The following is a 14,080-nucleotide window of genomic DNA, read 5'->3' on the forward strand; positions in this document are numbered from 1 at the left end:
ATATATAAGTTTTTACGTTTGTCATCTGGATTTTTATTTTATTATTATTTTTATTTCACCTTTATTTTACCAGGATAAAATCCCTGTGAGATTGAAACCCTTTTTTTCCTTTAACTGCGTGTTCCTCTGTGATCAGCTTAGACCATGTGATATTTTAAAGTGCAAATGAGAGATAGCATTCAGCATGTCAGGATTTCTGCACAATAAATGTCACACTGAAAACAGATGATGATTCATTCAGTGGTGCAGGCACTGCAATAATAGCATTAAAAGTGGCTGACAATGTTCTGTTGTTAAACTCTGCTAATCACCATGCTGTTCCTCTCTCCCCTCTGTGCTCCCCATGCTTTTAGGGTTGACTGACTGGCTGGGGGCCCAACAACCTGATTGCTCAGAACATTTTACATCAGCAGCCGTGCTGCCATGGAAACAAAGCCCACAACCTGGCAGGAGCAAGGTCTTTTCACTTCTCTAGTTGAGATGCAGGGTGAAGAGGGCACAAGCGTGGGCCACAATGTTTCTCTACAAGAGAGAAAAGCCCCCAAGGCAATGCCTGAGGAGGACTTAGAAGCCCCGGAGCTTGGAGTCAAACTTGAAGCTCCGCTGGAATGTCAGAGAATCAAGATAATAGAAATGGTTGATGTAATCAAAATTGAAAATCAGAAATCCACAGATATTACTCAGTGGCCTACGAGAGAGACACAAGAAGCTATGACAGAATTGGGAGGAAGGCCTAAAAAGTTCTCAGATGCACAGGAGGAACCTAAAGAAGAAGATAATTTCTGTGAGAAGGATTTTCCGCCTCCACTGCCGCTCAGTGCCTTATCAGCAGCAGAGTGTGGTGAGAAAGAAGGGGTTTCCAGCCTGGAGGGTGAGGTGGGGGAGTGGATCAGTGAAGCTGAACCAACTGAAGTCACTCAAGAATGCGCAAAAACACCCAAACTTCTTGAGCCAGCTCATCAGGATGCAGACATAACATCACAGTTGAATTCAACAGCACTAATGAATGCAGGTGACATTAGAAGCAATAAAACTGAAACTTCTGGATCTCAGTCTGCCCGGCGCTGTCTTTCTGACATGAACAGCTCAGATGACAGAAACACTCTGAACTCTCCTCCTTTTGCTGATGAAAGTGAAGAAGAAGAGGGAACAGGTGGAGATGTAACAACTCAGCACCAATCTGCTCCATGTGAGATGAGCTGCGTGGGTTTCCAACCTTCATGTTCCAATCATGAAGAAACAGACTCAGTCCTGCCTGCAAATGATTCAGTCAGACAGGAGGAGGCAGTGTTGCCACAAAGTCAGTCTGAGCTCCGTCCCAGGAGATTAAACCAGGAAGCTGCACAACAGGTGTTTGGCCAGGGATCTCCACCTGGTTCGGCTGTTGCCATGGAGCTGGCCAATCAGGGAGGGGAAGCCTCTCAAGGCCATAGTTGCGTTGCAGCTGCAAGAGAAAGGAGCAGCAGGGTGTGGGAGAGGACAGAGGGTGAAAATGAGCTAACAGGTGGAGTGAAAGGGCAGAATAAGAGTAGAGTTGAAAAGAGCAAGACGGCTGTGAGGTCACAGAGCAGAGGGCTGTTCAGGTATCTCCAGGCAGTCCAAACACAAGAGTCTAAGGCGGAAAACAGCTGTGGTATATCTTCTAAAGCCAACAGAGACACCAGGATGAGGACTGACACGTATGAGGATAGCCAGAGTGACAGCGGAGTGTCAGCAGACTCCCACTCAGACATAACACGGAACAGCAGCACCAGCATGTCTGCAGACTCTCCGGGCCCTGTCTCCTCAGAGACCCCCATCGAGAGGGAGATCAGACGGGCAATAGAGCGCGAGCAAAGCCTGAGAAGATCCAGAGGACTTCCAAACCAACGCACCTCTCCAGAATACGTAGAAGTTCCTTCCAGAAAAAGTCTTAGCGTGTCCTCCACTCCCAAGTGGTCCCAGAACAAGGACAGGGAATTTGCAGGCAAAAAGATGCAGCACGAGATTCACGAAGAGACTCGGAGGGAGCAAGACCTGGTCAAGATTGGGAAAATTCCTGGCTTCTATGACAAAGGCACCGTCCGCCAAATAAAAGAGAGGAAGCAACTCTTTGAGACCCTGCAGATATGTCCAGAATCGCCATTGACAGTCTCACCTAAAAGTAAGACCCCATCCGAGTCATCTGGTAGCAGTGACGATTTGAACTTAATTTTGGAGAGTCAAGATGAATCTGGGACATCCACCCCAGAACATACCACCTACATGGAGAGAAAACCCATTACGGTCAATACCTCACAGAACCAAACATCTGCCAAAGGTTTAGATCGCTCTGGTCTCAGAGGACCAAAGCTCTCAGAGGGGACTGGCTGTCAAATCATCATCATAGAAAATAGCCGAACCATTCCAGCACAGAAACACTCCAAAGCCAAAGCAGAGGCAAAGGCCAGTCCAGCTCTTGAAACTGGAAAGGATTTCAACTCAACAGAAAAGACAAGAAGCTATGACGGGCTGATGAAGGCAAAGAAGGAACAGGAGGAGAAAGAGATCTCAGCGTCCAAGGAGAACCCTTTTTTCAAGCTCCGTTCCTCAGCTAATTTAGATAAAGTGAGGCAGGATATCCAAGAGACCAAAGACAGGGAGAAGGAGCTTCACACCTTGCGGCTCAGCCTGTATGGGGGAATCAATGGTACTGAATCCCTCTCAAAAAAAGAAATCCCAGCTGCCAGTCCGCTTCCCAATGGTAGCAGTGGATTATATGAAGGTTAGTGGATCAATTGTTGTAAAAACTAATTATACATGTGTCAGGGAAAACTCTGCAACTGTTTTTGTAACCACTTTACTTTATTCCTTTGACATCAGTGGAAAATATCAAAGATTTGCAAACAAGGGTTAGCATTCTGCCCTGTCAAGCTAATATCAGAAGCTGTGAAAGGGAAAATCATGAGTCATACAGTTTGATTGTGTATGAAAGCAGTGAAGTTTGTTGAAAAAAAGTCTATCTAAAGTTTTAATTAATTAATAAGTAAAGACAGAGTCTTATCTGTAACTCAGTAAAGAATTAGGGTTGACAAAAAGAAAAGAAATAACACTGAACAGTCTTGATCTTCTTCCAAGATCATCCTTTGATCTTCGATCAGGCCAGTAAACAATAAAATTATTGATCTTAGGATCACCAGGTTTGATCAAAGTATTAGTACATAAATTATTCCCGCTGTTAAAGTGTGATCTTTTGTAGACTTTTCTACCTTTGTCTTTGTTTTATGTCAGTACTTATATGTTGAAGTGTGTAAATTAGGATTATACACTCAGTCATGCTAGTAAGTAAAAAGTTACTCAAAAATAGAATTATTGACTTAGTTTGGTAGTTATTTGAATATTTGTAATGAACACTAAAAAGGCTACATTTGGGTGAATTTCAGGAAACTTCTGATACTTGAGCTGATTGATTGGTTCTTTACAGCTCCTGACAATATGAAGTTTAAACTAAAGTTAGGTGGGATGATACAAGCTGATGGATGGATTTCAAATTGAGGCTAATAAGAAAAAGATGACACATCTCGAACGGCTGAAAAAATTTACAGCAATACCAATAAAAAGTTTAAACTAATGCAACAAGACAAAAACAAATAAACTTTAAACAGTTAAATGAATCTGTTATGTTTTTGGTCAAAATGCTGCCACACTACATAATGCTAATAAAATTAAATGAAGTGTTCTCACCCAGCCTGATAACATGTTTAATAGGCTACACTGTCAACAAAATGGGTCATAATTTCAGGGTGTTTAGTGTTAAGCACTTGTATTCAAATCCAGGGTTGATAATAATACATTTGTTCACCAGAAAGGTGTATAACAATAGAAACTAAATAGCAGTTCATTTGGAAGGACAACACCACAAAGGTATGAGTTAAAGTTTTATTGAATGAAGAGGATGTTATGAATGGACAGGGTGAGATGAAGGCTCACCTGAGGAGACTTGCTGATGAAGGCTTGGGATGTGGAGGCTCAGAGTACGGGCGCAGTCTTCTGAACATTGACTTTTTTCTGAGTCTAACTCCAAGATGGAATGTGAAACAAAGAAGACTGCAGGTTGTGAATGAGACAAGGAAGTGAAGGAAGAGAAGGAAGAGAGATGAGACAAAATGGGGTTGAGGCTGGAATTGAAAGAATGTGACAGACTAAGGAATGGGTGAAGTGGGTATAAGCAGATGTTCCTTTTATTGGAGACATTTTCAGGTTTCAGTGTCCGAGGAACTCTTGGGGTACTGAAACCCTAGCCCTTTTCCCCAGTGTCCACTGTAATAGTTAAATGAAATGAGAGCCATTTTAAAACATGTTCTGAGTGCTGATCTGATGTGAAACTGAGGGCTGGAAGCCACAGCTGCATTTTATGTTTGACTGCATTTCTGGAATAAAAGGTTAATGAATAAAAGAAGACAGCAGTCATTTCAATTTCAATAGAAGGTGGCAGAAAATGAGCAGGGTGTGCCACGGTGTAATTATATGACCATGACACAGTGCACGTTACATAACATTGCTTAATTGTGCAACCTTTTTATGCTCCTTATCTACTGCAATTCTTGGTTTCTATTATATTGGTGGTCAGTGAAATTCTTCTCATGATAGTCACTCTTTACTTTTACTGCCTCCTCATTAAGCAGTACTGTAAGCAGAGACAGACTGACAGGAACCATTGTGCCACACTTTTTGTTTATCTTGTAATAATTGCTTCTGTGTCTTGCAGGAAGACAGACAGCAGACCAGGTGTCTGTGCGACCGCTTGTCCAGAGTGAAGAGGAAAAGATTTTCAACCCAGAGGTGTGTTGGCATTTTAGTTTCCTTCCTTCCTCTACTGCTTGCTTCTGTTTATAAGGGTTTTCCACTTTATAAATGGCTGAGGCACTCTGCTAAGAACATGAAAATGTAGGCAAATCATCTCCCAGCCTCTCTCTTGATTGCTGCATAGAAAAACAAAATAAAGCTTTTCTAACTCTGTGTTTATGTGTTAATTAAAACTATTCATTGGGGGTTAAAGCTGTCTCCTAGCAGCATGATTATGAACATTTCTGTAACTGCTCTGGACTTTAATATATAATTATCACGTTTAAAAACCTCTTGGGAAGATGTCAGCGTTTCTTTTGCGGCAAATATGGGACACAAATATCTGATAAGGTCCTGAACACACAGCAAGGCACTTATCTTTGTAGATAAGGGAAGAAGGCAAGCAGCCCTACGACTGAGACAGAGAGGGAAAGAAACATGAAGTGTGGAAAGTGGGATTGCGGGCGTTTGCACGTGTATGCGCGTGTGTTCAACTCCAGAAGGAAATAAGGGGAGTCGTTTTGTAATGATTGACTTTTGTAACCTGTCTCGTGGGCTCTAAATCTCTCTGAAACGAATGTGTCTGTGATTACACCTGAGTACTGCTGTTTAATTTGGCGAGGCATTAAGGTGTGTAGCTCTGGCTGGATGGTTTGATCTGACATCAGCATGAACATTTTACTCTCTTTTTCTTCTTCTGACTCTCCTTCCCTATTTGCTTAATGCATACGGCTTTCGTCTGATATAAATTTGAGGATTAAGTCAGGATTCTGCAGGAGAGACTGGCCCTAATTGTTGACTTAGTCATACTGAACATGGCCTAGGATCAAAGTTGCATTAACTCCTGTTCAGTGTTGTATTGTTACAGAATGATGGGCTGTAGAAGAAGCAACTTCATTCTGTTATTAACTTTACAGTGCCTTGCAAAGTATTCAACCCCTTCAGTATTTTCCCATATTTCCCGTATTTTGTCATATTACAACCAAAGATTCCAATTATTGAGATTTTGAGTTGCAGAGATAAACATTTGAAAAGTGTGGCACCATTTTTGCACATCCAGTGATAGATTTTTAAAATCTAGAAAATTTGGTTTCTTTCTTTTGACTGTGTGAATACCAAAGGTTTTGTCTTGCCACACACTGTCACTTGGATTTAATCCTCAAAACCTGTCATGTACTGGGACATTTTAACATATGGATATGGTTTGATATTAACAATTCTATTGCAGCTGTATGATTAGTGTCCTGCTGGAAGATAAAATCCCCCCGCTGTATCTTTTGCAGCCACCACAGTTTTCCTCCAGCATTGCCCTGTATATAGTTCCATCCATCTTTGTGTCAACTCTGACCAATTTTCCTGTCACTGCTGAAGAAAAGCATCTCCAAACTATGAGGATGTAGTACTATGTTTCACTGTGGAGATTGTTCTTCCACTCATATTGGCCATAAGGTTCAATAAAGATTCATCTGCCCAATGCTGTGTCTGTGCTTTTAGCAAACTTTAAGTGAAACTTCTTTTGGATTTTTTTCAACTAGGGCATTTTTTTTGCACCCGTTCACAAAACAAGGCTAGTTGTTGTCTTGACAGTGGATTCTCACATCTGTACTGTGGCTTCATCCTCCAGAGTTATCATGAGCCTCTCTGATTAATGCTGTTTTGGTCTCATCCCTTAGTTTAGGTTAATAGTCATATTTTGTTTGGATTGCTGTTATGCCATATTCTCTCTGTAGATGAAGGATTGTGATCTATATGATGGTCAGAGCTTCAAATATTGATACAGAGGGACTCTATTTACTAATTAGTAATCTTTCAAAGGGAGTTGACTGACATTTTGGAGTACCATGGTATAGGGAGCTGAATACAACTGTAAACAACAGGGTTTTAGGTTTCCATTAGTATAAGATTTTAGGAAACCCCATCTTCTTTTCCTTTCACTTAACATTAATGCCTCATGTTTTGCTGGACCGTAGCTTCTTTGTTTATCTTAATCTGTTTTCCACCCAGATTCGCAAGAGTCCCAGAACTCCAAGACAAAAGAATCCTCTAGTGCAGCTGTGGGAGTCGGGCCTGATCAACAACTACAACCTGGAAGACGACTGAGGATCAGGGAGGGTTTACAGAGACCTACATTTTCTTTAATTATGGGGTGAAATCAAAACAGAAATGATCAGTGTGAAGACGGAGGAAACATGAAACAGGAGGCAGCAGCATCAATGATGAAAAAGAAGTAACATAAAGCAAATCAGAAAGACGTCGAGGATTAAGGCAAGAAAATGGGGCCAGGCAGACTGGGAGCAAGACAAATGGCAGTAGAAGGAAAACGCTGCCTTTTTCTTCAGATGACAGGAGAGAAGAAAGACTGTGAGACAGGCCACTGTGTTGCCTGCTGGCCTGCTTATGATGCTGCAAAGACAAAAGACAAAACAATATCGTCAAGGAAAAAATGAAGATGACAACTAATGCAATAGAGACCAAACAAATTCTAAGAAAGCAAATGTTAAATCATGCTGAAGTTCTTTTTATTTTGATTTTCTTAAGTAATAATAAAGTATAACATTTTGGTTTGAAAAGTTAGAATTGTTAATTTTCTGAATAATGTACAAGGAAACTGTATTTATAACAAATTCCATGGAAATACTTAAAAAATGAAACAAATGCTTTTTTCATGTTTCTTTTTTTCTCTGTTAAAAGAAACTATTTGTTTTATCATCTAACAAAACAAATCGTGAATATGTCTTCCAGTATAATGGGTGCATGCTTGTTTGGTGTCGCTTGTGATCTTTGAGCGAATCAAAAAAAAGAGGAAAAGAGGACATCAATATGGAGATAACCAACTCCTTCCGTTCCTATTCCCTAAACAACAATTACCGCCTTTTCATCAGAGCTGCAAGTGTCTTTACAAAACAATCGACACCATAGAAAACACAAACAATTCTTCAGCTTTATTATTATTCACCTCTGATTGAACAAAAAGCTCCTCATACGTGTGTTGAGCAGGATGAGGTCGACTTTTTGTTTCCTTTGATTTAGCAGCTTACTTCTTCTGTTTCTCACAATTTCATATTTAGGTTTAAGCACATAGTATATGAGAGGACATTAAAATTGTTTGATAGAGGATCAGGTTAGGTCTGGGTCATCGTTGCATAGAAGAAGAATCCATATTTATCATTTTCAGCGTCTATGGAGTATTAACCAATGCCTTTGTATTCTCTAAATGTTGAGGGTGTATATACATATTTGAACATCTTTGGTGCATGTGATGGGAAGAGGATCAACAACCACAATTATTTATGAGACATCACATCTAACATGTAAACACTGGTTGGACAATACAGCCAGTGATTATCCAACTGGTTGGTTTCAAACCAAACCAAATAAATTTTGGTTTGAAACAAACCAAACCTTATTGCTGTTTCCAGATGAAAGTAATTTTTTTACATGCTGTAATAGTAAAGTTGAAATGGCACCAGACTTGTTATGAAACGGATCACATTTTGCTTGTAAAACGTGCACAGCTGTAGCATATACTGTATGTGTTATGTTTCAGAATGAAGCTAAAGCTGGAGTGAAACTGTATCAGTCCGGCTCTCTTCGGATATATCTTCTATCAACAGAGTTACCACGGAGGTCAGGAAATCTTTGTCCACAACAGAAATGAGAAACACCCTCTGCAGAGCTGTGTGCTTTATGCTGGGTTTCACTGTGGTCAAAGATGTGTCACCGTGGGTACAGTTTTGGTGGAAACCCCCGCTGGGCCTTTCTTTGTTTACGTTTGCATGAAGACGAGACGAGGGCATGCTTTTGTGACCTCCCAGTGTCCTGTGAATAATTCATGCCCTCATTCGGACTGGACACAGCCCAGTGATATTTCCTGTAAAGTTTTATGGTGGCACCAAAGCATCTATAGAAACAAACCTCTTTCTGAGGCTCTTGCACAGCTATGATGAATACATTCAAAAAGAAACAGCAGCGAAAGCCTTGGAGAGAAACTCATCAATGTTCAAAGCTCAACATGCTTATTGTTAGGTTACATCAAAACAATGCCAGTTCAACATCAAAGATAATTTTCTTCTGAATTTGCAACCTAGCCATCTTATCGCTGCGTTCGGTATCTAATCTGGCAGCTTTCCAGCCCCAAAATAAATGCACGCACCTATCTTCTGCTCAGCTCATTTCCATGATATTTAATTATCACCACTATCACTGAATTCCAAACGCCTGCTGGCATAAAGTCATTGGAGCAACATTGTGTGAGAGTCAATCCTGAGCCTCTGATGCAACAATATATCTTTGCCAAGAGGGAGTGAAAATTTTATGAAGACTGCGCCACAATTTGTAGTTTATTGTTCACATGCCAGTAATTTTATGAAGGACAGGAAGAACTTATATATTAATATCCAAGGTTAATTCTTTATTCATGGGACAAGCTATGTGTTTCCAACAAGACAATTTCTGGTAGCACAAACAACGGGGTGGAAATTTAAATTGTCTTATACCGGCTTGGTTCCAAACCCCTCCTCCGGAAAAAAAAATCGCTTTAAATTTGTTTATTGGAAAGTTAGATTTATCTATTCTTAATTCTACATGTCCTGCTATCAGCAATTTGTGATCCCATTTTGCCCTCTCCTACTTCATTTGTGTACTCAATTTTATAGCAAACCATTCATTACCGATATCCTTAAGAAAATGTATGTTAGTTTGATTTATTTGTAGCTAAGTATTTTCTAAGTCCAGTTAATTAAAAATCTTATTTGAAACACCTTTAATGAAAGTGTTGTTAAATAAAATGAAAATGATTAAAAAAAATTAAAAAAACTGGGACATAAAGCAGATGTACAACTGAACTAAATGAGTATACCAACTCACTGCCCTGAAGGATACTGGTGCACTTTGGGTTTTCAGATAGACTTTAAACTATATGTATTTAAACCAGGACATGAAGATACCTTAATTAACTTACTTAACCTTACTACCTTTTAATTGGCCAGTAAAAAAACAGTGACATTTTTATGTTTTTCAAAATCAACATGCATAATGGTTTAATTTAATGCCTCCTGCTATTTTGAAGAGTTGATTTTCTGAAAGACTTAATGTTTCAAATAGACATTGTGGGGATTGAACCGATAATCTTGGCGTTTTAAGCACCACACTCTGACCAGCTGAGCTAACCGGCGATACATAATGTTGAGTTTTCATTGATATAAGTAAAACTTACATGATCTTACCACAATGAAGATTTGGGAAAAGAGCTCATATTCTAATGTTTTTCAAAATCAATATGCATAATGGTTTAATTTAAAGCCTTCTGCTATTTTTAATTTACAGGACACTTCGTCCAAAGTTTGGGAGCCATCACTGAAATGGTCTGACATCCTCTGAGTTTCAGACTAGGTTTGATGAATTGCCTGAACAGATGATAATAAAAATGTTCAAATATTCAATGTAATTTAGTTTAAATTTAAATGTATATTATTTTTTGAAGATTTTTATATTATGCTTTTTTTTCTACTAGCTGTAAGTCTGTGTCATATAAGATATCATTATGACATCTGATGTGATCAAACCAAAAAAAACCTCATGTGGCCTCCTAGTGACAAATATTCGCATGACCACATTTACCTTCAGCAGACATGAAGAGATTTTAGAAAATTACTTTAACACCATCAGTTTGTCCAAGCTGTTACAAAATGTCCGACAATTTTGGATGCAAAACAACCCGAACTTCAACCGACCAATTAGAGAAAGAGGTGACATCATGTGATCAAAATATTAAATAGATGATAGGTTGATGTATACTTTATTGTTCCCATAGGAAAAAAATTCTTGGATATTGTGCTCTAAAGAAAGCTGACACCACAATTAAATACACTACAAACAATACAAACTCATGTTGAACACTGGTATCACAATAAAATCAAAGCACAACAAAATGCAAAAAAATAAGGCTGATGAGATATTATCCATTATTATGAGTGCCAATGAGTCAGTTTCACAGTAAATGCAGTGATAATACCCGGAATTTCATGCACAGATGGCTTCAGTTTTCAGGCACTTTGTATTGTGTGTGTGTGTGTGTGTGTTGGTGTGCGCGTGTGGGTGTGTGTGTGTGTGTGCTGTCACAAGACAATGAAAGAGATTCTTCTTTTGATTTCCCTTCAAGTGGAAGTTGTTCTCTATGTCTAGCAATGCTTAGTGTGTGGGTGTGGCTTTTTGCTTTGAAATTTGTGAAAGGTTGGATTAAATAGCTGAGCTGAGTCACTAAAAATGAACTTTAACACACCTGATTTCTGTCATTGTGTGGAGTGGACCAATTCAATTCACTGCTAAAACATATAAGACAGAATAGTGCCTGTTAATGAGTCATAGTGCAGGATCTAACAATGTGACAGAATATTATGTTCTAAAATGTTTTAGAAATCGGGTTTAAAATGTTTTTTAAGATTTAATATTTTTAGTCACTTTAAAGAGTCTTATAGCGACATTAATAAAAGGTTAACAAGCCTGTTCTGCCTTACCTGCCAACTATAAAAATGTTCTTTTTCTCGGTCCCCAATCATAATATCAAAGTGGAACTGACTTTTTTTGTGGTTTTCAGGTTTTTGTGACATGCATTTATATTAAATCTTTCATAAATAAAAGTTCTTAGACAGGGTCAAGTATTCACAAATTTTAGCCATTTGCAGGTGGCTGTGGTCCATATCTCCTGACTACTGGGGATCCACTATATTTTAGTTTGACAGCCCCTTTCCAGGACATGGATGTAAGCCTGAGGGTCTGAAACCTTCACAATTCAAAGAAACCTTTTTGTCTTTATTGTTACTAAATAAAATTAGTTTAGAGCCACAAAATCTAAGTCAACCTTAAAAAGAACAAAGTGTAAAATAGATTTTTTAGAGTAAAAGAAGCACAATTTTACTTTGTAAAAAAATTTATGTTCATAGTGTATCATTATTATTACTATTATTATGGAAAGCACATCATAACTACCGAAACCATTCCATTATTATTACATTAAATGCTACAAATTAACCACAATCTACCAAGATTAAATGCAGCCATCTCAGTAATTTATGATCTCACAGTCTTATTGATAGTGGCGGGTTGCATAACATTAGTGCAAGGATTTGATTAGAATAATTTAAACAGGCATTAGTCCTGTCATGTTAAAGTACACAGCATATGGAGGAAGAAAGCAAAAAAACAACAGAAGAAAAAGCCCAACGCAGTTTTGAAAAACTTAAACTCGGTGTTGAACACCTGTAATAAGAAGCATAAGTTTCAGTAAATGTCAGAGGAGTGATTCTTTGGAGCATCACACCCATCCTCGTGCCACACCCCACTGCAATTACACTCTGCTAACACAGTTAAAGTTTAAACCACTCAGACTGAAAGGGCCACAAACACTAAGCAACTTCATTATGGAACAAACCCAGTCTATGAAATGTTTACACACACATTTATCTGAATGAATGTAATTATATGACTAACACCTAACAAAGACTAAAGGACAGGAGGGCATAACTTTCTACTTAAGCAGGTTTGCCATAACAAAGAGATTAACCAGACAATTCATGTCAACTTGCTTTTTTTGTTGACTTTCTGTGTGGATCTCACGGAAACGCACCACCCAGCAATAATGAAGGAGGGAGGTGCTGACAGAACCAAAACAAACTTTCTGTTTTATTGTTATCCAGAACAATCACACTGGAAACAGTACAGACTCGAATGAGTCATCTCTCTTTTATTTGTATTTTGTTTCTAGGGAGCCCAACATTATTGTATTATTTTCAATACAATACAATACCTCTTTTGGCTCATTCAAATAATTTCAAATGCTTTCTTGCTTTTAAATCATTTTCAGTTTATTACCAAGTTGTTTTAAATGACATAATTTTCGTTTAAGTCAATTTTCATTCAGGCTTTAAAGAGGTATATATTAACAAAATAATTTTCAAACAGCGATTAGCTGAGCACTTAGCTGGATAATAAGTTAAACATTGTGTTTTAGCATAACAGGATAAAACCCAACCTGAAAGATCCCTCACAGCTATGTGATGCCTAATAGCTATGTGAAAGCTATGTTTTCACATAGCTATTATGTGCAACAAATAGTTTTTGGTATCCTTCCATTTTCTGTGTACAATAGATAGTCATGTCAGATACGAAGCTGGGAGAGAAAATAGGTATAAAATCAATCAAAAGAAAAACCCTGAACACCTTCAGAAAACCGAGAGAACTATTGATTCTATTTGTTTTTTCAGCTATGGCTTAAAAGCTCTGCACAGTACAGTAACTCAGCTATTATACAGTAGGTATGTATTTAAAGATGGCTGCATGCAAGTCTACTTTTAGCTCCGGGTGATATGATGAATTACTTGGGAGCATATTAAAGCCACACTAAAATACCCCAAGTGAAACATATTTCGTAAAGCCAGGTGAAACATATTAAACTGAAAACAAATGATACAGCCCATACAATTCTAAACTGCTCTTTTACTTGTGCTATTATTTTTAATAACAAAGTCGTGCACGCCTTGGGTTTAGAAAATGAAGTAATTATAATAATACAATATGTGTTCAAGTGGTTTGCTACATTAAACATTGTATTTGGAAATCCTAATCTTTAAGGTATTTAATAAAAGTTTATTGAGTCTACATTTATGTGTGAACAAAGTTTTTTATTGGTCTAATTTTTTGATACATGAGCCACTGCAAGTAACTACACTGAATGAAGAACAAGCCTGTTTTATCCATAAATGCGCAAAAGAAACACATACCAACATTTTATATTAAAGCAAGACTTCTTGTTTGTTCACAAACTCTGTTATTTTCTATCTGCTGAGCCTGTTGTACCATTTGGAGGTCAAGTGATAATATAATAAACAATAAATATTGTCACTGAAATTACCTGGATCTGTTCTAACATATAAACATTGCCCAGGGAGAGTATTGGTATTGGCCTAAGTTTTATGTTAAAGAAATTTTATTTAGGAAAGTGTTTCTTCTTCCTGAATTTATTTGGTAAATGTATTACTTTATTGTCTTATTCTTTAAAATACCAGAATTTGCACATAACTTTTGTTTTGTTTTTGATTATCAAATTTTTTTAATACTAAATCAGATGGTCTAATTAGTTATTCAGTACTTAATTTATGTTTTTATTTAATACTTTTAGATTTCTGCAAGTCAGTAAATAGTAAACTTTATTATTTTATAGCTAGTTTTAAATTGGAATGCATGTAGCTGACTTTAAATCTACATGTTTGACAGGATTGGA

The 14,080-nt window shown here is 37.9% G+C and overlaps 1 protein-coding gene across 1 annotated transcript; it reads left to right on the forward strand.

The window, feature by feature from the left end:
* Positions 1-353: 353 nt before the first annotated feature.
* misp3 (MISP family member 3) lies at positions 354-9,560 on the forward strand. Its single transcript, XM_032564198.1, has 3 exons — positions 354-2,743; positions 4,727-4,800; positions 6,808-9,560. Exons 1-3 carry the CDS (start codon positions 424-426, stop codon positions 6,901-6,903), a joined length of 2,490 nt encoding a protein of 829 aa, XP_032420089.1. The 5' UTR covers positions 354-423; the 3' UTR covers positions 6,904-9,560.
* The last annotated feature ends 4,520 nt before the right edge of the window (positions 9,561-14,080 follow it).

This window comes from Xiphophorus hellerii, chromosome 5 (assembly GCF_003331165.1).
Source record: "Xiphophorus hellerii strain 12219 chromosome 5, Xiphophorus_hellerii-4.1, whole genome shotgun sequence".
Classification (NCBI taxonomy): domain Eukaryota; kingdom Metazoa; phylum Chordata; class Actinopteri; order Cyprinodontiformes; family Poeciliidae; genus Xiphophorus; species Xiphophorus hellerii.

Bases quoted from the DNA above. Each gene is read 5' to 3' on its own strand.
- misp3 (XM_032564198.1), top strand. From the start codon at position 424: ATGGAAACAAAGCCCACAACCTGGCAGGAGCAAGGTCTTTTCACTTCT. The intron at 2,744-4,726 runs GTTAGTGGATCA...TGTGTCTTGCAG, and splicing joins TAGCAGTGGATTATATGAAG to GAAGACAGACAGCAGACCAG. The intron at 4,801-6,807 runs GTGTGTTGGCAT...TTTTCCACCCAG, and splicing joins AAAAGATTTTCAACCCAGAG to ATTCGCAAGAGTCCCAGAAC.